This window comes from Limanda limanda, chromosome 10 (genome assembly GCF_963576545.1).
Source record: "Limanda limanda chromosome 10, fLimLim1.1, whole genome shotgun sequence".
Classification (NCBI taxonomy): domain Eukaryota; kingdom Metazoa; phylum Chordata; class Actinopteri; order Pleuronectiformes; family Pleuronectidae; genus Limanda; species Limanda limanda.
In genome coordinates, this window is record NC_083645.1 from 22,166,976 (window position 1) to 22,188,089 (window position 21,114).

At 42.0% G+C, this 21,114-nt stretch overlaps 1 protein-coding gene across 1 annotated transcript; it reads right to left on the reverse strand.

Moving 5' to 3' along the window:
* Nucleotides 1-174: 174 nt before the first annotated feature.
* LOC133011907 (C-terminal-binding protein 1) lies at nucleotides 175-21,069 on the reverse strand. Its single transcript, XM_061079837.1, has 11 exons — nucleotides 20,875-21,069; nucleotides 10,142-10,296; nucleotides 8,598-8,742; nucleotides 7,770-7,873; nucleotides 7,271-7,373; nucleotides 6,739-6,863; nucleotides 6,096-6,185; nucleotides 5,533-5,663; nucleotides 4,978-5,105; nucleotides 4,329-4,443; nucleotides 175-3,000 (listed from the first exon to the last, which is right to left on the reverse strand). Exons 1-11 carry the CDS (start codon nucleotides 20,912-20,914, stop codon nucleotides 2,805-2,807), a joined length of 1,332 nt encoding a protein of 443 aa, XP_060935820.1. The 5' UTR covers nucleotides 20,915-21,069; the 3' UTR covers nucleotides 175-2,804.
* Between the last annotated feature and the right edge of the window lie 45 nt (nucleotides 21,070-21,114).

Sequence of the window (21,114 nt, forward strand, 5' to 3'; positions counted from 1 at the left end):
CACTTCCTGTCAGTGTAATAACTGTATAACAACAGAGAAAAAGTTTCTTAGTTAATTTATAAATAATGAGTTTAGAGAGTAAAACATCTCTCACACTTTACAAGCTGTAAATTATTCTTTATAGAAACCTTTAATCAATCTTTTTCTACATCATTCAAAACAGACCAAGACACATTTCACCTTTCCACAGTTTATTTGCTTTTAAAATAATTCATACAAATGCATACAGTCACAAACATATCTTTGTCAGGTTGTCAGTTTTGACCAAAAATAATGATATTTACTGAAGAATATAGAATATGTATACTGTATATTGCTACGCCTACTACTTTACCATGAAAGGGACCAAGGTAACATCGGACTGTACGTTACTATCAGGGATGGAATTTCAACGAGCACCTCGATGCATTAGAAGCTAGTCTGCATGTTTTTTTAATTGTGGCACCCATCGGTTTGAATAAGGAATGATTAGAGTTTATATTCGGAAGTAACCACAAGGTTTCTCCACCATGTACTGACCAAACATCTGGTAAGATTAAGAGTCAAGTTCATAATATTTCAGCTTCCCCCCTAAGGATTTGGGAGTTTTAAATCCTGGGTCAGATCAGTACCCTATGAACTAGACACCCCAGATGGCGAGTGAAGTTTCCATCCCTGATCGCGACGCTTACCTCACCATGAAGACGAGCAGGTAGGCAACAGTGAACTGTTCTACCACTCAGCCGCTGGTCGAAGGGGTTCGAGAAAGCACCATCGCTCAGCTGGCATGCTAACTTCAACAAACTGGAGTCGGTAATAAATATTCCTCATAGCGAAGGGGTTTCCAGGTATTTTCTTTACATTGTTGGAATCGAACCAGTAAGAACTTGCGTTTACTGGCTCCGTTTGCTACCGTGCATATTTCTTTTTGTGTGTTTAGATGGCAGTGTTTGTCGTGATGCCACCACCCCTTCTCCCAGTGCTGCTGTTTTTTTAAGACACAGATACAACCAAGTCACATTGACACAGGCAGGCAGAACACCATATGTACACATAGACACAGAGGCCACAGAGGGTGGCTGAACGGTTTACTCAGGAAGGAGCCATCGGGAAATGTTAAAGGGATTCTATACTGGAGCAATCCATACATTCTGACATGCTACCATTAAACATCTGAACTTCACTGTGCATATATGATGTCTCTCACATTTCTATAAAAAACATACTTTTTTTTGTTTTGTTTGCACAAGCAGGTTCATCTTTTAGAAAGCTGTTTAAAATGACAAGCAATGAAGCAGTTTTTATTTTTTATCTGTAAAAGCTCAATGTGGCAACAGAAACAGGAAAAATTTGGTTTGACCTTACTTCACCCACACGACTGTTCCTCAACTGTCTTGAACGGAGTGTGACCTCTGCACAAGTGGATTTAACTTTGAATGGGAAGGGAAAAAAAACAATGTTCTCAGAGAAAGCTAAAAGGGCAACCTCTCTAAAATATTTATCTAGCAGCAAGAAGCAACACTTAATCATCGATGTTGTGCATCTTTTGTAAACCTTGGTGTGCTTGACTGTTCACGCTCCGGGAGCTGGACAATTACTGGGATTGGTGGTGGAAGTACTGGATCATTGCACATGAAGAAGACGAAGATAAGGACATGTTATGAAAATCACCTCTTGGACAACCTGCCTTTATCAAACAGTAATTCACACAAACCACTCGATGATGCTGCAGATGAAGTCGCCCTAGCCAAGCAAACCATTTTGCCACCGTCCTGCAGCCTTTCCTCCCACAAACCCTCAATGTGGGTCAAACATTTACACAAGTCCGAGAGCAAAATCACGTGCCTCCCTTAAACAAAACAAATAAAACCAAACATCAGATCGACTTTAGCTCTTATTTAAGGTCTTTTTCTAATGTGGCGGGACATGAAAAGGCAAGCAGGTAGAAAAACAAAAGCACTAAGTGGCATAAAAATGGATTTTTAAAACAAAAAATATATCAACATACCAACTGCGGAAACTTAATTTCCTGAGATGGTGTGCAAAAAGCTGCCTCTTTTTTTAGGGGGGGGGGCTTGTAAATTTGGGGACACATTGAAAATAAAACAAACAGACAGATATTGTATTCTCAAACCAGTTTGGCTACATAGAGGTCACACACCTCTTGTTTCTGTGTGAGACTGGAATACAAATATCAGTATCTTCTCGTCGCGAGTCTCACGCTGTACACAGACACATTCATTTCATAACCTACTACTTTTGCTTGTACATCGAACTAAGGAAAAGACAGAAAAAGACATGAAAGATGCTCCTCTAACTTTGGACACACTACAGTCTAAGACAGCAGAATTTGATTTCGTATTTTTTTCTTTTCCAAACCAAGAGATCGTTGTTGTTTTTTTTGTTTTTTGATTTACTTCTGGCAGAGGAAACTATTCAAAAGATCAATGTGCGGACCTCGAGTTTCACAGTCTTTTTTTAGGACGTGTGTGGGGCAGAGGTAAACTGTCTCGTTCTTAAATTAGAGCGTTTGAAAGTGATCCACTCCTGATCCTCTTTCTCTCATCCTCCTCTTCTTCCTCTCTGGAGTGTGAACAGGCTTGCTGGGAACCATTGGCCAGAGAGTTGGGAATCGATTGTTTTTGGGGACCTCATCCTGTCGATATGAACCCGTCTGATAACAACACGTCGCTAGGGAACTTACCGCTTTGACACCGGTTGCCATGCCGACCTCCTCCAGCTGCCAGACAACGCGGGCAAGCGTGTGTGTATGTGAGTGTGTGTATGTGTGTGTGATTGCGCGAGTGTTGTTTGTGTACGTGTGGCTACAGGTGGTCATTCGGATGCTGCTCTCTGTCGCCTTCTGGTGGCTTTACTGTGTTTAGTCCAGGAGATGGAGCATGGGGAGGATGTATGACAGCGGGCGGGAGGGTGTGTGTGATGGGCACGGCGCTGGGCACAATGCCTTCAACTGGAGGCGGGAGCCCCCCTGCCGGCAAACTGACAACCCCGGGGGGATACCTGGAGGTGTGTGTGTGTGAGAGAGAGATACACAACTGAGTCATGAAAGTTCAACTGGAACTGGAAGAGTTACAAATCTGTGACCTTTCCTGAAACGCCACCAGTCACTGACAGTTTGCTGGATCACATTAGGTTCACGTTAATGTAAGCAAAGCCAATCCCACTGAAATAATTCATAGTGGTTATAGCCGTGAATATTTAATCTGTGGTGCTAACATGTAAAATATTCAACACTATCCTTTTCCCCCCAGAAACGTGTCCTCATTACCCTAGTAACTGTTTTCATAGGGACCTTCTCCACACTGGATAGAAAATCTCTAAGAAATGTTGATTCTTTAATTTTTAAATGTCATGTTTCAGTGCTGGTGAAAACCAAAAAACAAATTCTATTCGGCTCTATTGTATTGAGGTGACAGCCAAATCTGAGGGAAGAGAAAAATCTATAAATACTATAAAGGGGAAGATATCTCGAGGGGAAAGTGAGAAGATATATTCTTTTGTAATTTGGGTTAGTTGACCTTTAGAGAAATTATAGCCTGTATCACAGATTCTTTTTATCGCTCTCCCCTGACATTAACACAGGATCCTGGAGGTTTTTGCATAATTCGTGGAGAAGAAAGGATTTGAAGTGTCTCCTCCTGAACTGTTAAAACAGCTCTGGGGTTTTAACAGAGTTTATATTGACGTCTGACAGCAACAGTATACGATCAGTGATGGATCAGGTGTCATAGCAGCAATATTGAACTGTAAAAAAAGCCTTGAGCTTTCTCAAGTGACTGGCTGTCAGATGAAAGAACAGCTAAAGGTGGGGAAAGATCCAAGCTGAGCCTTGATGTTAGTATTTATTTGCTACTGAGGTCAATCAGGTATTGGGAGAATGAGTAGTGTAAAATTCCTGTGAGTCATCCAGGATCCAGAGAAAATGACAATTCCTTATCCTGGTTTCATACAACCCACATCATTCCAATCTTCAAACAATTGTTTTATTAGCAAAATTAGAATCAAAGTGCTCCCAGTAAAGTCGTGACGTTTTAATTGTAAACCCCCATCGACATTCCAGCCACACAATACACAAACATTTACACTTTTTGAGTCTTTGACCAAACCTCGGACCTTACAAAGCTTTTGTCAAAGAGCTGGTGTCATGGGGCCTTGTTGGGGGGGTTTTCTGAACATGGCGTCATTTCAGTCTCCTGTACGTAGCCGATTATAGAATTTGAGGGAGTTCTCACAGAGTTTGTCGTTGCTGTCGACTAATCAGCTGTTCACAGGGGGCCCCAGGCTACTGCCCACCTTGCCCACCCCGGTGCACCTCCCCCTGTAGTTACCTATAAGCCCCGTTCAGCTCGGGGTGGACGGTAGCTGGGTCCACTCCTGTCCAGTGGTTGTTCTGGGTGAGGAACTCCTTGTTCACGCAGTTCTTCAGACTGTCTGGAATACGACCTAAAAAAACGAAAAGTGACACAAAAAAAAGATCAGGAAAAGTGCAGAGTTATCTACACACAGGGGAACTAGTTAATGTCAATGCACTACATTTCAGAACAGGTGTTATGTGATTTTTTTCTTTTACCTCACTAACCCACTTTCTACAGAGGCAGAGAATGTGGGCATGATTAAACAGGCCATTGGTAGACAGACCGAGCCACAAGGGAAACCATCAAGCAGAGGATGGAAAAAGAGAAAGAACAAAGAAGGAAGGCAAAGCGGATAGAGAGAGGGATGTTCAGAGGAGGAGGAGGAAGGAGGAGGCAGACTGTGGAAGGCCTTTAATCTCGCTCTCTGCTAAGAGAACAAGATGGATGGTTTCACGCTCGACTGCTGCAGGACACCTACAACATATCTCTTTTGAGACTTGTGTTTACATTTTTCAGCGGGGATGTTTTAGATCACTGTGTGTGTGTGTGTGTGTGTGTGTGTGTGTGTGTGTGTGTGTGTGTGTGTGTGTGTGTGTGTGTGTTGTGTGTGTGTGTGTGTTACCTGTGATAGCCCTTCGGATCTCCCTGGCTGCCTCCTCTCTCATTTCCAACGATGCCTGTTCACTGTACCAGGCAGCGTGTGGAGTGCAGATCAGATTGGGGGCGTCCTTCAGTGGACCCTGACTGAAACTGACAAAAAACAAAACAGTGCAACGAGTTACAGCTGCAACAAGTAATCTCATTTATCATTTAAATTGCGTATTTTGTCTAATGAATAGAGATTCCATCAAAACGGAAAATCACGATCACGTCTGAGATGTTGGTATTTTTGCTTGATTTGATTTTGTGTAATTGAGGTTTTTATTCATTAATCAGTACATTTTACAGTTGGTGAATGTTTTTGTGTCAAAATTATAATACCTATGTAACAACCAACAACAGATGAGCTTGATATATAATTTGAACATTCTTTATATTCACTTATCTAGTAGTTTTTGATATCCTCTAAATCGAATAACTACCATATATTTTCTAACACAGGTATTTAACCGTCCTTTATCCATCTCTGGTCAACACCGGCTGCTTTTATCACATCATAAATCTGGGAGTTTATTACCTGAAAGGCTCTGTCTCATGAACATCCAGAGCCGCTCCACGTATCCTCCCCTCCTTCAGAGCCTGAGCCAGCGCCTTCTCATCCACCAGACCCCCCCTGGCTGTGTTTACCAGGAACGCCCCCTGACGCATCTGTAACACACAGACACTGTGATTTACTTCTATCTAACAAGAACACAACACAGATGATTATACACACACAGAGAAACAAAACTTAACGCTTAGTCTCTGCAAAAAATGTGCTCTGCTCTCTGTGGTGATATTGATCTACTTCCATTCTATCTCATTTCCTCCAGCAAGGTCAGAGAATTGCTTAAGAGCTTTAATCCTTTGGGTTGAAGGTTTCCAAAGAGTTTTAATTGTTGTATGCAGCGCACGTAGTAAAGAAGCTCATTCATCTGTATGTGGGCAGTGAGCTTCCCTGGGTATCCACTCCTTTAATATGTGTGGCCTTGGGTTGTAGCAGTTGATGTTAGAATGAATAAATAATTTGAGTGTGTTGGTGTGTTTGCTCGGACATGAATGTGTGTGTTTGTGTGTGTCTGTGTGTAGCTGGCCCTCCACCTGCTTGATGGTGAAGTCGTTGATCAGGTGGTGGTTGTGTTCGTTCAGGCTGCAGTGCAGAGACACACAGTCCGAGTGGAAGAGCAGGTCCTGAGGAGGGAGACAGACAGAAAGCTTCCCTGTGGTTACAGCGTCACAAGTTGTTCACTCACATTTCAATGACACAGAAACCTGAATTATTTTTAAAGGACACTTAAATGCTTATTCAGTTATTTTTCCTAAAGGTTGTTATACAGTTTTAACAGGAGCTAAATCAAAGTGTTTCAGACAGTTGCTGATAAGAGAAATGCAGAAATGGACAGTTTGAGGAAAGGGATGTGTTTTCTGAAAATGAAAGCATGTGAACCTGTTCAAATCACAACACAAATTTAAATTAGGAACCTGAATATGAGCAGAATATGTCTCCTTTAAAGGAAATACAGTATATAGTGGAGATTGATTAGCTTCTATTGCTTCCATGGCATCACCAGACTCCTTTTAGTCTCTTTTAACTGTGATGAAATCAATCTTATTCAAACTGGACGTAAAGCTGTGCAGGTGTGGAACCATTGTGTGTGTGTGAGCATGAACATTTTTTTCATTTTATATAATTCACATTTCAGAGGAGCAAACTGGCCCCTGTGTGTGTGTGTGTGTGTGCTACCTGTAGCGTGGTGACCCTTTGTAGTCCCAGGGATCTTTCTACTCCGTCAGCCAGATAAGGGTCATAGAAAATCACATTGAAGCCAAAAGCCTTTGCTCGCAGCGCTACAGCCTGGCCCACTCGACCTAGAAACACACACATACACGCTATTATACACACAGGTTCATTCAGACAGATTTAAACACACATTAATACTCATGCAAACGCAATAACTTTTTGCCCTGTAAAAATAACACAATGCTCTGGCTACACACGTCTGCTCATTATGTTGGAAACTACTCTGACTGCACAGGGAAGAGATTTAAAGTCTACTTCTGGTTTAATCCTCTTATATCTTATTGGCTGTAACTCCTCGGGAAGCCAATTTAGCTGAGCTGAGGATGAAAACTTCCCAAAATTAAAGTATAAAAAGAGAGGAAAACGGTTTGATGAGCCGGAACCTGATCGACAGTCTGATTATTCAACCGATCTGAGGGAAGCATATCGGGCAAAATAAGCATTTTTAGAGTTTCACTGATGAGGCGTTACTCACCGAGTCCTATGAGTCCCAGCGTCTCTCCTCTGATCCTCGCTGCACCTGAGGCCACCTCTCGGATCTGCTCCACACTCTGAACCCGCGTGCCCTCCCGCAGCGCCTGGCGTACATATCACTCCATTAGAACATGCAAAACTGACAGGGGCAACTAAAACAACCACATTTCAACATAATCCAAGTCAATTTCCTAAGGATGTCAAGACTCCGCACTTTATAACAATCCTTTTAGATGTTATGATTTAAATATGCCTAATAAAGGATTTAAAACTTAATCATTTTACTGTACCTTCTACATCTTACATCAACGTCTTTCAAATACAGCCACATTCTAAAGGAAACGAAATGTTTCAATTTTGCTTATTTGTTGGTAGAGACTTCTTTAGAGACTGTCGAGACCAAACGTGAACCTCTAACACTTCAGTACATTTAAAATTAGTTAATTCAAATCCAGTTCATGTCATTTCCCCTCTTTATCGGCCACACTAGGCGCACACACCTGATGTAGCCAGGTGGTGCGTCGGTACAATGTGAGGATGTGACACAGCGTGGAGTCGGCCGTCTCCTCCACCGAGGCTGCCGGCATATTACAAACAGCGATGCCTGTTCAACCAGAGAGCAGATAAGGATCAGTAATAGCTTTTTGGGGTCGTTTAAGGAAAGAGATGAAGGCTGGAGAAAAGCTATTTTGGTGGAGCAGTGCAGGAGGAAGACAGGATGTCAGCAGTTTTCTCGACGAACACCACTGGGAACTTTCAAATGTCCCAGCCTCTTGTTGGGGGAAGATAGGAGATGTCAGTAAAGCTCTGGCTGTTGCAGAGGAGAGATGAGTTTAAAAAAAAAATGTTTGACTGCATTCACCTTTTATCTACAATTACTTTGAACTTGTAAACATGCTCAGCACTCACTGGAAGCCAGAAATGGAAATGCTTTGAACTAGACCAGATATGGAATTTTTTTTGGGAGAATTAAAGTTCTAACTGTACTGATAGAACACTTTTTTTCAACAGTAAAACAAATGGCAGTATAGAAGTGTGAAATAAGACATAATTCCAATCAAATAAAGTTATTTGATAAAGGTGAGCTCAAGCTTTTGTTAAATACATTTAAAACAGGGAGAATCATTTATTTCAGCTTAAAAAGTGAAATATGACATATTAGCAATATCATTCACATTCTCTAGAGTGCCTTACAACAAAAGACCATATGATTAATTTAGCTTAAACAGTGTAAGACGTTAGCAGAGCACAGTATTACAGTACGAGTACACCCCCTCTCTGATTCCGTGTGTGTGTGTGTGTGTGTATGTGTGTTGTCGTGTTCTCACCCAGCTCCCCGGCAGATTTGATGTCGATGTTGTCGTAGCCGCTGCCAATGCGGACGATAATACGCAGACCTTTGAACTTCTCCAGGTCTTCTCTCATCAGCGTGATGGTGTGGTACATCAGAGCTCCTACAGCTTCATTCAGCACCTGAACACAACACACACACACACACACACACACATGGTCAGGCACGTGATGGAGAGGTGGAAATATGTCTCCGTGTATTTTTGTGAAATATCTAAACCTGTCAACTTGTCATGGACCCCCTGTTATAATACGAGTCAATTGGGCTCTGCAGAAACCAGCCCCAGTTCTCTAAGTTCACTGTCACTGGGTTTCCATGAAGGCTTTTTCTAAAGGTGCTGTTTATATCATCCTCATATCCTGTGGTTTAATACTCCTGCCTGCACGGAATAACAGCATTTCCTGAATATAACCATGGAAACTGAGCATCTATAACCACAGGAAACGAGCTATGGTGTCCCAACATAAAGCGAAACTGACTAACATAAGCAGCAGTCCGAGGGCGGTTCTATATGGCTTCTCACCAGGATGACGCTGGTACTTTTTATTGATAATGACATGATATAACTCAAAGAGAAGATACATTGATTATCGTATAAAATAGGAATATATGACTCTGTGAAAACCGGTTCAGCCTTTAAATTGATTCTCACTTAATCTTTCAATCTTGTTTTTAACGGTGCCAGCCTTCCTCTTCATGTGTGAGAGAGTGGGTGGAAATGACATGCGGTTCAATTACAATAAAGAAGCCCTCTTTAATTACACAATGAGCTGGCTGCTTACTAGAGAGCCAGGGAGAGAGAGGGGGAGCGAGGGAGCGAGGGAGAGCCATCTGTTTCTCCCACGCTGTGGCCACAGAGCGAGTGTGCCTGGCAGGCGCCCAGGACCAGACGTAACCCTGCCAGACATACAAACCCATTTACCATCCATAGTGGCTGTGGCACGATCCCAGCCTGACCCACATTTCAAGTCTGCTCTCTGTACTCGTCTTTACTCTTCCTTACTTATTTTATCGTCTTCCTTTGACAGATCTTTTTCTCTTCGATTCTCTTGATCCTTTTCACTTCAGGTCGTACTTTTGTAAAGTGCTAATGCTGCAGTCATGTCATGTCGTTAGAGTGGGAAGACCAGGAAAAAACCTTGTGGTATTTCTGACTTCTTAAATTGTCTAAAATAGGTTGTTTAAAATTAAAATTAGGTAAAATAAAAACTGTGTATTGGCGACTTCTTTTAATTTAGCTAGCTAATTTGCAGAATGTATAGTCTTTTCTGACATCTTGGTCATAATGACTGTCTGAACAATGTGTAACTAGAATTGCCAACAGTCCTCTTAAATGAAAATAACCCTTACAGCTAACGCCACATTACGTTCCTCAGCTTGGTGTTAGCTGCAGGTTTGTATTCGTTTCACAGCGGCTGAAAAAAGCTCATACCTCTACGAAAAACCTAATTTAAATCCATAAGATCCAGATTTCCAGGTAACAACTTTGTGTGCATTATTCAGTTGAGTTGAGTGTGTTACCTTCTCGTGAATCTCCTGTGTGGACTGAGCGTCGCAGAAGGCCACAGTTGCTACGTCTTTCAGGATGGGCATCTCCACAGTGCAGTCACGCCCGTCCAGCAGGGCCACCAGGGGGCGCGGGTGCATGGGCCCGTTCATGATGGGAGGCCTGATACCTACACACACAGAAGAAAATAGGTAAAATGTCAGATGGGATAATAATAGAGAATTATAATGATAAACGTTGAACAAAGTAATATTAGACTGTCTGGCCTTCGGTTGATTCTCTCTTTGTCTTAAACATATCTGTTTTGTGCGTAACGAGATCTAAACCTGAAGGTATGTGGCCGCCGCTGGGCACAGATGAGGTCCAGCCTCACCTGCATCCCATAATGCCTCTGTGCCGGACTGATGCAGTTGCTATGACAACTGTAACAGAAAATATGGAGGAGGGAAAAAGGAACAGTTCCCAGGGCAGCTGTCATTCCACAGCCGAGCCCAGGTCTCGTTCAAAGAGGTCGTTTCTCAGCTGCTTTTATGTTTTCAGTTAAATCATCTCTGACTTTTAGGTGAAGTTTGCTGACTCTGTGAAACAGGCAGTAATTGGGAAGGTGCTGCAGTTACTGTAGGTTTGTAGAAAAAAGCAGGACTTGCCATTCAAAAAGAAAATCAAAACTCCAAACATTCAGAAAATCCCTTTAGAATCAAAACCTCAGGAGTTTAGCATTTCACCCTATTTGCATTATTTTAATGAAGTTGTCATATATTGATGGTGAATGTGAAGGCTCGTCCCTGTGGACCACTAACAGGGAACAACTTGTAAATGGGACAGATGTTTACTTGCCGACTTGGCCAGAAAACAACTGAGTCAGCAGACTTGAAGCTCTTAAGTTTATGTCTCAGTTACTCGATTATCCAGCGCACAGTGGTTGGTGTTAATTAAAAAAATATGCAACAAAAATGGGATCATAACTCAAACCTTAAAAATGTCACTGAAAATAATAAGTGCAGTAGTTTAGAGTTTGAATAAGGATTGATGACATGTCTGCATCCCAGAAGTGAAGCCAAAATGAATGGATCGCCCCCTGGTGGCTGGCTTCAGTATAAATCATAAACCCCACCTTTCCACAGGATGTTTTATTCAATCATCTCTTCTAGTTTGAAGCCTGACAGTGATGCCAAACTGTACAGGAGAAAAAGCAGCATCAAATAAGGCAAATACACCAGAAAATACCACTAGTAGTCAACCTTAATGAAGCTTTAACCACAGCATTGATTGAAGCTGACAGTGCAGGAGCAGTTTCTAGTTTTCCTTCACCCTCCCACTCCAATCTTCCTGGATCGATTTGTTGTCTCTTCTTTCATGTAACTGAGGAGTCTGTCATTGTAGAACACTGACTGACAACTGGGACGTCTGACAGACGGACAGATGTCAATTCAGAGGGAAAAGACAATGTTTTTGTAATTGTGTCTCTTTGACATGTGAAGTGTTGACAGCGCTCTGAAACACTGCTGCAGAAGAAGAAGAGCAGAGTTATGCCTGTTTCTGCTGACTCTGCTCATCACTCACTCTTGACTTTTCCCCATCTGAGATGTGCCGGCTGTCGTCTCAAATCAGCAGCTGCCTCTGTCATTTTTCTCAAAATATTCCCCCAGAAAACTTTTTTCTCTTGGAACTCAGACGTCCAAACTGAGCCTGTTTTCTACCTTAGTGGATAAACTCATGAGAAAGTTGCCAGATCGTTAAACCAGTCATTTCAAATTCAGCATCCGACAGTGAGTCTCTCTTTGTATTTTGAATTCCAAGGATCCCTGAGATCTTGACAGATGTTTGGCAGCTTCCATCCTGGGAAATGTGGGCAGGGATACTCTTCCCTTAGAGCTGTGATTAAATAGCCCATAAACAAATCATATTTAATCTGGAATCACACTCATATACCGTCAGTGTCATTACTGTGATTTTCATTGCTTTGCAGCTGTGTTTTTGTAATGAAGCTTCATATTTTCTTGTACTTCACTGTCTGTCTTGATTAAAGAGGCGTTGTCACATTGTTTTTAGGTTTTAAAATGATGTGAATACAAAAGAGTTTTTTTTTAAAGCCAGGATCTTGTGATTGCATTACTAATGCAAGCTGCTTTGGCTTCTCCTGCAATCACTTGATTGTTATATTTGTATTACACGTTGAGCTTCTATTCTTTATTCAGAGTGACATCTTTAACATTCATGTTTGAATAACTTGTCAGCTTTCAATAAATCAATGTTTCTGTGCTGGGAATATGTGTGTTACCACATCATCTGCCTTTAACCAGACACCAGTAACTGCTGCAGTGGAACAGCTCAGTGACCAGAGAGTGATGACAACAATATGATTCAGAAGCAGTGAGGTGCTGAAGGAAAAACATGTAATAAACCTCTGTGGTTCAAATGCAGATGGATGATCTTCCTTATCTGCGTATTGAGAAAGTCTAAAAACATATACTGCTCAGTCCCCCCCCCCTACAGGGTTTTCTGTGGTTGTTGACTGGGCCGATGTGCATGCATGGGGAAATAATGCATACAGTGATTACATGGATTTCTGCTTCATGCTCCACTGTGCTGCATTGTGCAGGGTTTGGATGTGACAGAAAACAAGTAGAGGGCGCAGACAGGAAGTGTCTGTAGTCGGTCTGTGAAACCATAGTGCACAGAGCTCGGGTCAGGAATGTAATCCATGTTTACGCCTTTACAGTGACAGAGTAGTGATCCAAACTTCCCTTAGGGCGTGTTACCGGCGACTGATTTGAACCTCACTGTGTGGCAATAAAAGTACAACCCATGTGTGTACCTGTTCAAACAAAATCCATAAAAATAATAAATTACAATTCTGCAGCACTCAGAAACTGCCCTGAAGCAAAGACGGCCCTGAACTGATCAAAATCCATCACTGGATTTCTGCCTTGTCTCCTTATCTCCGTCTTCAGACCCCAGAGTGAAACCGGATCTGATGAAGCCGCCCCCACCGTCCACTGTAAGACCAATAAAGGTGAAACTCAAATCCTGCTCACTGGGCCTTATGTGGCCTGGTAAAACATTAGCTTTCTGTAATAGGATTTGCCCCGAGGCCATTGCACTTAGACATCAATACAAAATCAATGGTGCATAGTTGAGAAATTTGAATTCAACAAAAGACAAAAAGCGCTGTGAGGCTTCAACGCGGCGCTCATTGTAACTCAGACGTAATCATACGTCGCTCGCCCGCCTGCAGATGCTGCTCTGTACCGTTAAACTCATCTCCTTTAGGATTTTGAATCGAGCTCATGAACAATGTGAGCTTGATTCAACAACACTTGAACAAAAACACTGAAATCTGCTCCGTCTAGTCAGTCCCGCAGGCGGAGCGGCGTATTTTTTTGGGAAAGTAACAGAGATTCCCGACATTTCTGCTGCTCACACTTGGTCGGAGCGAGGGAGGAAATAGCTCTCATTCCAGCTCCATGCGTGACCTTGGAGGGAACACTGACTGCTGAGTTGTAGTATTCCGTCTCTCGGTCTCTTAACACAAACACACACACTAACACACACAAGCCTAATCTGATCGTTGTTAATATTTAACCGCTCTCTCTCTGTCTCTCTCTTTGAAATCTAGAATCGAACCAACTCAACTGGTCCTCATCTCCTGGTCTCTCTCTCTGTTTTTTTTTTAAATGTATTTCCTCGTTTTTTTCCCGTCACATTAAACACTCATTAAATTCCTCATTATATTAAATAATTGCCACGACTTTTTGCTCACTTGGTTTCCCAAGTCTAAAACCTCAACCACTCTCTTCCATTTCTCCTCTCCATTTCTCTTTATACTCAATACTCCACTACTTTCTCTCTCTCTCTCTATCTCTCTCCCTCTTTCTCTCTCTCTCTCTCTCTCTCTCTCCCTCTCTCTACCCCCCATAGCCCGGGGGTTGGGGGACTGCTGGGAGCTTTCACAGTGCAAACAGGCGTCTCTCCAGCCAATAGGGCCCGAGCTCCAGCTCTGCTCTTTCCATCTACTCAGGGATTTTCTGCAACTATGCTTTGAATCAGATTCACTGCTGTATTTAGTCAACATTTTGAGGCCGTGCAGCAGTGCAGTGATAGGGATCTGCCAAACCGAGGCAAACATCATAAACTGAAGGAATTAAAATTTTGTAGGAAGTGATTTTTCTGTAAAAATGAAATCCATCTGGGTTTCAACCCCTCTGCATGTGTAGTTTGTGCTTGAGGGCCCAAGAAGAAAACTGACAACTCCTGATATGAAAACTGCATTCCGGAAAAATGTGTAATCAGACCCAAAAGCCTCCGTGCTACTGACTGCTGGGCCTGTGCAGCCTGAGAGCCGGTGGGAAAGCCCCTGGCCTGCCCCTCCGGCTGTCACTGACCGGCTCAGAGGAACAGCTGGAGTTCTCTCCCTGAGGAACAAGACCAAGTTTTCAGATTGTCAGTCCACAGAGAGGAAGAACCATATCAGCAAGTTCACCAGAAACACACCACCATGAGCTGCAAGTCGTTTTTATAAACTGTTTGCTTAAACTTTAAAAAAGTACTTCATAAATAAATTGCAGCTGCAATTATTATTCATTTAAGTAATAAGTTAATGGACAGAGAAGTTATCTGCAACTATTTTCATAAACGATTCATCTTGATGTTATTTTGGCTTTTTTCCTTACATTTTCAGACATTTTATACATTTAAATGTTTATTGATTATTCAGAAAACATTTAGCTGATTAATGAATCATGAACTTTGTGCTGAAACAACAAATCGATTAGTCAAAAATCTATTTTAAATGAATGTAGCTGTTTAAATCAAGTAACCAGCAAAAAATATGTCAAGCATTTGTTATTTTCAGACTCTATACTATGAGAAATTGTTACCTTCTCTGTTTTTCATACTTTAACTCTGAATATCTTTCAGTTTTGAACTGAAGACGTCATATTTGACTTTGTAGTTTATTTTTAATAGACCAAATAATTGATCACTGAAATAAAACCAAAACAAACAGTAAGCCCATTAATCAGCCATGAAAATAATAATTGCAGCTCTACATAAATCTTATTTGTGTAAGTTGTGTTATATATAAAAACCTCTCACTTCCACAGCCACATGGACGGATCACGTATATAAGACCAAAGCGAGTTTCAACTCTTTGAATTCCAATTGCAGCTCACATCTTTACATCGTTCTGTTACTGCCAAACATTTCCAACCAACAAGCAGCTGTTGCATGTGGGTTTTCATCGGTCTTTCAGTTCTTCAAATAAGTTCAAACTTCCTGAGTTGAACGTTGTTTTCCACTGAACTGGAAGTGAACCCTGACGAGGTGACATTTCTGCTACAGTGTTTGTGTTTTCTCTCTGTGAAGGAGAGAGGGGAGCGCTGCTGTCGGCACCTGTGATCAGTCGGCCGCCTGCAACTGTAGCAACCAACCATCGAGCCACAGCCCGGCTGATTTATAACGTAGGCTCTTGTGGCAGGCAGCAACATGACGTGGTTTAAAAAGCCCCTATATCGCTCTTTCACTCCCTCACTGTTGATCTTCCCATCCTTTCATGTCTTGTTGCCTCATTTTCAGATTTCCATCTCTCATTTCGGTCTCATTTCCCCAGGCTTTCTTTATCTCCCTTGCCATTTCCTTTTCTCTCTCCTGTCCCGTCCCATCCCGCAAAGAATAAAAAATAAATCAAGGTTTTACTCTATATCATCACTGTATTTACCTTCTTAAAAAACAGCTGCATGTGCAAAGCGTTCAGGCAGCGTGACGTTTCTGCAGTGTTTCATTTTTTTTGTTTTTGTCTTCTATCTCTCCCTACCCTCACGTCAGTTCCCATGAGGGAAGACACACACACACACACAAACACACACGCACACACACACACACAACCCATATATACAGAAATACAGGTGCATACACAGCAAACCAATCCATGCAGGTTGACATGTTAATATACAGTGATATATGTTACATACAAGTGCTTACACATAGAAATGATCGCCCTGCAGGTCTTCTCTTTCTCTCTCTCTCTCTCTCTCACACACACACACACACACACACACACACACACACACACACAAATACAAGGTCTTAATTTGCAGGTACTGTTTCCTAACGCCAGTTCAGGTTTGTCAGCTTTTTTGTTGTTGCTACTGAGACACCAGCACCATGGAGATGGAAAACAACCATTTTCTATTAAAAAATATGTTTACGTCATGATATTTTACGCCAGAATTTATGATGAATAATTCAGCTATTTCTAACCTGAGAATAAAGTACAATTATCTTGTTAATATGAAGGCAATGGCTCTGCTCCGCTGTGCATATCCAGTGTAGGCGGGTGTCAACACAATCTGGATTTGCATGGTGCTAAAAAGCCGACCTGCTGGCACATTGCATATTTACCCTTCAGGAAATACTACATGTAACTACAGGCTGTTAACTGGATTACTGTATGGCCGTGAGTCCACTATATCGGATTAACTTAATATGCAGAAGAAACAACAATCACTTTGAAGTTACAATTGGATTTGGGTCAGTGTGGAAACTAAATGTGTCCCATGAATGGATTATTAAGGCCACGGGACCTTTATAGTATTCAGATTAAGGGTTCACAAACTTGTATCCAAGCACCAGCAGGGGGTCTCTGAGAGGGTTCAGGGGATTCCCCAACTAAATACATGCTTAATTACCTCTGAAAAGAAGTGTGTTGTTTTGGCCCCTGTCCTGAGCTTGTCTATTTCTAACCCATCGAGCTGTTGATCCAGGATATTCTTTTATCAATTTCTTTAAGATTGCAAGATACAATATTTGCTGATTTGTCAGATAATAATTTGTGGATCTTGATGAAAAACATGTGGCATATATAGGAGACTCATATCCAGCCTTTGAGTGTGTGAACAAAATATAAATGTGGTTTCATAAGGGGACTGCTGGTCCTTGACGGAGGTATTTGCTCTACTGAGCTCTTCTAGTTTCACATGCTCCTTGTCGATTAGAGCTGCTCTATCAGTCATTATCTGACTGGATCTAATTGTTACCGGCTCATCTCACTTAGCATTGATGATCCTTTATTTATATTTATTATCAAGTCATTATCCATAGATCACCACACTTCATCGGTAGCCGATCGTTCTGCTCATTTAGCCACTTGTATAACCTTTTTCAGTTCTTTGATAAAAAGACAAGGTGCTGAATTAAAACAGAGTAGAATTCAAAGTTACTGGGTATTTCTCCCCCACCCCCCACACCATGAATACTGCAAGCTTTCTAGTGCTGGCAAACAATGTACATGTCTGCGTGATGACACTCACTGACTATCAGTTCCTGCCTCATGGCTGCCAGTGGCTGAGAGACGTGCTTCAGCTGCACGTCCTCCCCTGACTCACATGGCTGCACGTTGCAGAGTAATGGCTGCTTTTCATTAAGACCTCATAAGGTGAATTACAGCCTGTCTGCTAATTGTTGTTTTGGGATGTTGCACTCCAGGCCTGTTATTTTATTTTTGTCTGCCCGTTGGTATTTAGCCACCTGTCTATACTGCCATGCTCCTCCGTTGCATTTATTTTGAAATGAACAGCATGTAATTGAATGTAACTGGCGAGTTGTATAGTGGCTAACCTTCACTTGAAATGCACCGGTGTTCAGGCAGCGGCTGGCAGAGCCTTCACTCCCGCTTCCCTTTTTAGCTCATGCATTTCCTTGTGTGCATTAGACATAATAGACTTTCAATGGCTGGTACTACATACTGTCTCTTCACTCAGCACTTAAGGCTTTATAGAGATCCTAGTGCTGTCAATTATACCTGTATGAGTATCTATGTTTTATTATTCCGAGTCATGAGTCCCTGCTTGAATCAAAAGCTCCACTCAAAATGCTCATCTATGAGAAGGATGATTCAAATTTAAATGTGAAAGTCATTATGAACTGGAATAGATTTGTACTGATCTGTAATTCTTTGTATATTAAAATTTAATAAAAGAAAAAACTATTTCAAAGCTAATCCAATAAAACCAGTCATCTTTTCAATGCTGTCATTGCCCATCATACTATATTCAGTCTGCATGTGTGTCATGACTTTTGGCAACATCAGCAGTTTCCTTGATTTTACCCTTTGACATAATTATATGACAAAAACCTCCTGATGAAAAACTGCCTGGAGCTGCTGAGCACAACCACATTATGCTTTGCCTTATAAAGGATCATTTTGTAAAATCAAATACATTAATGGAATCTGCCAAATATGGAATACAATTACACTTGAGTCTTTTATCCAGAAAATACGATTGTGTGTCATTGATCTGTTGAATAAGATCAGACATGACTCAGTTGGATCTAAACAACAATCAAGATTATGTTCTGAATCATATTTGACTCATTACTAAAAATGGTGGAGGATAATATCAGATGTGTTGCGCTTCACTCACGTAATATGTAATATACCTGTATTAATTGTAAAAACAAAAAATACAGCTAATTCAAACTCATTTCAGATTATCCATGGATTGTTTTTTTTATGTACAGTATGTTATTTAGTTTGGTGCAACTATAAGGTTTAAAGCTGAGTATCAATTAAAACAACTTAAAAAGTAATCTTATAAAGAAAAAAAACCCACCAGAAATTAAGTTTGATCTTGGAGACTCTATTGGAGGCTTTGTCATTATTTATTTTATGAACTTTCAAATAGTTTTCCAGATATTAGAACGTGTTTTCCCTCTGTCTCTACAGCCCGTCACAGCACTACTCTTCTGTCTGTTCTGTGTTTCCCTCCCTTTTGAAACAATAGATGAATTTCGGTTGATGTTATCTCCTCCACATTCCTGCTCTTTATCTCTCTCTCTCTCTCTCTCTCTCTCTCTCTCTCTCTCTCTCTCTCTCTCTCTCTCTTTCTCTCTCTCTCACACACACTCTCTTGCCCTCCTGCTCCTATGACTACAGCAGTACTTTCATTTCAATTATTAATGCTGTCAATCATACCTGCATTTAGACTGGTCAGGTTTATGAGTCCCTTTTTAAATCAAATGCTCAATTAAAAATTCTCATCTGTGATAATGACATATCAAAAGAAAATGTGAAAGCTTCTCAATATCAAATGTCAGTATTTATTGAAGGTTTTATTTAGTAAAAAACGGGAACGTCTAACATTACCAAAATTAATCTGTAGTGTTTAACTTTTATTTTGTAATAGCTGATCCACTTAACCCTATATTGCCTATATTCCATCTGCAGGAGTGTTTTAAACTGGTAGTTCTCCCCGGGGATGTTGGCTCGTGGTTTTCTATAGTGGGCGACATGTCACAACAGGAGCAGTTTCCTTGATTCTATCCTTTGACATCATAATGTGACTAAACCTCCTGGTGGGAAACTGCCTGGAGCGATCTAGCACAACGGCATTATTCTTTTAAAGGATCGTTCTGTAAAATCAAATAGACTCCTCAAATAAAAGCAACGTGGTTTAACGAGGGATGAAGGAGGGACTGATGTGCGTCTCACTGATCTAGCTCTTTACAACGAGATCAGACATGACTCAGCCGTCACAGTTCACAGGACCCCTGCCTTCCACATCATGAATCAACACATCCATCAATCACCTGGAGCGACGAACCCGTTTTAAAGCAGATCTGAGATGTTCAACCGTCTTCACCGGATCAGACGATCAGATCAGTGGAGCAGTTATTGAGTGGAGGTGGAGATAAAGGGCAGACCTCCCAGAATCATAATTCACGGTCGTCATCCCACATGACCTTGGAGGTGGTCATGATCGTGGTGGGGGGGGGGGGGGGGGGGGTGGGAGGAGGTTGTCAGAGCAGCAACTTTAATCTTCGGATGTCATCGAGAGGCACAGCCCGCAGCTTGATGATGACATCACGTTTGCAATCTGTGGTTTCCTCTCTCAGCGTCGCAAATTCAGACCGAGCTGACCACAGATACTGGATGGAGCAACATCTCTGCTTTTGGGTGGATGATCATTCATTCTCACACCCTCTGTCTCCTGCTCACCCAGCCCCCCCCATCCCCATCACCCCCTTCTTACCTTCTTATCCCTCAGCAGCCGTACTTTGATCCCATTTTCTAGAACGGTCTTTTTCCAGACCTGAGCCTAAGGTGCATCTAGCACCTGTGTGTGAATCCGCCGGTTGTTGCGTGCGTGCGTATACTTATTTTTGCCAATTGAGTTCCTCATACATGTGTGAGTATGTGTGCATATGCATGTTTGTGTGTGTTTGTGTGTGTGTGTGTTGATGTGAAGGCATAAAGGAAGCACAATGACAGAATGAAATGGAAATATGTGTCATGTCCTTGCTAGCCCTCGAAGGAGAGAGAGATCTATTTCTGTCGCCACAAATGGAGGTGTTCAAGCAGCCTTCAATAGCAGAGATTTGCCTCTTCACACACACACACACACACACACACACACACTTACGCACACACACACACTTACGCACAAGCACGTAGGCACACACACAGAGCTACAGAGAAAAGGCTAACCGTTCTAGTGTGGCGATAGAGAGGCTGACATATAAAAAAAGATAATGGAGTGAGAGAATTAGAAGGAGGAGGAGGAGGAGGAGGAAAAGACAGAAAAAGGGAGAGGAAGAGAGAGAGAAGGGGGAGGGGAGGAAGAAGGCAGAATAATGTACACTCAGTTCACAAATATTGGCCCACACATGCACACACACACACACACACACACACACACACACACACACACACAGTTCCCCACATTAAAGCAGACTGCTGGTTGTTTACCTAGAGGCATGCCTTTGTTGAGGAGATGTGAGCTTCCCATGGCGTGTTCCCCGGCCGGCCAGCACACAGCAGAAAGCCTCAGTCTTCACTCAGCAGACATGAACAGGAATCCAGTCAGCATATGGCGGCTGTGGCCAGCTCCCTCGCTTCCCTTAGTCCTTCTCCCAGCCCCTTAGTGACAAGCATACACATGTGCTCCCCCTCTTTTCTCTCTCTCGCTCCCTCGCTCTCGCTCTCTCC

Excerpts from the sequence above, each read along its gene's own strand:
- LOC133011907 (XM_061079837.1), bottom strand. The coding sequence starts at position 20,914 with ATGGGAAGCTCACATCTCCTCAACAAAGGCATGCCTCTAG. Across the intron at positions 7,874-8,597 it reads CAAATCTGCCGGGGAGCTGG|GCATCGCTGTTTGTAATATG; the intron begins GTGAGAACACGA and ends CTGGTTGAACAG. Across the intron at positions 4,444-4,977 it reads GATCCGAAGGGCTATCACAG|GTCGTATTCCAGACAGTCTG; the intron begins GTAACACACACA and ends TCGTTTTTTTAG.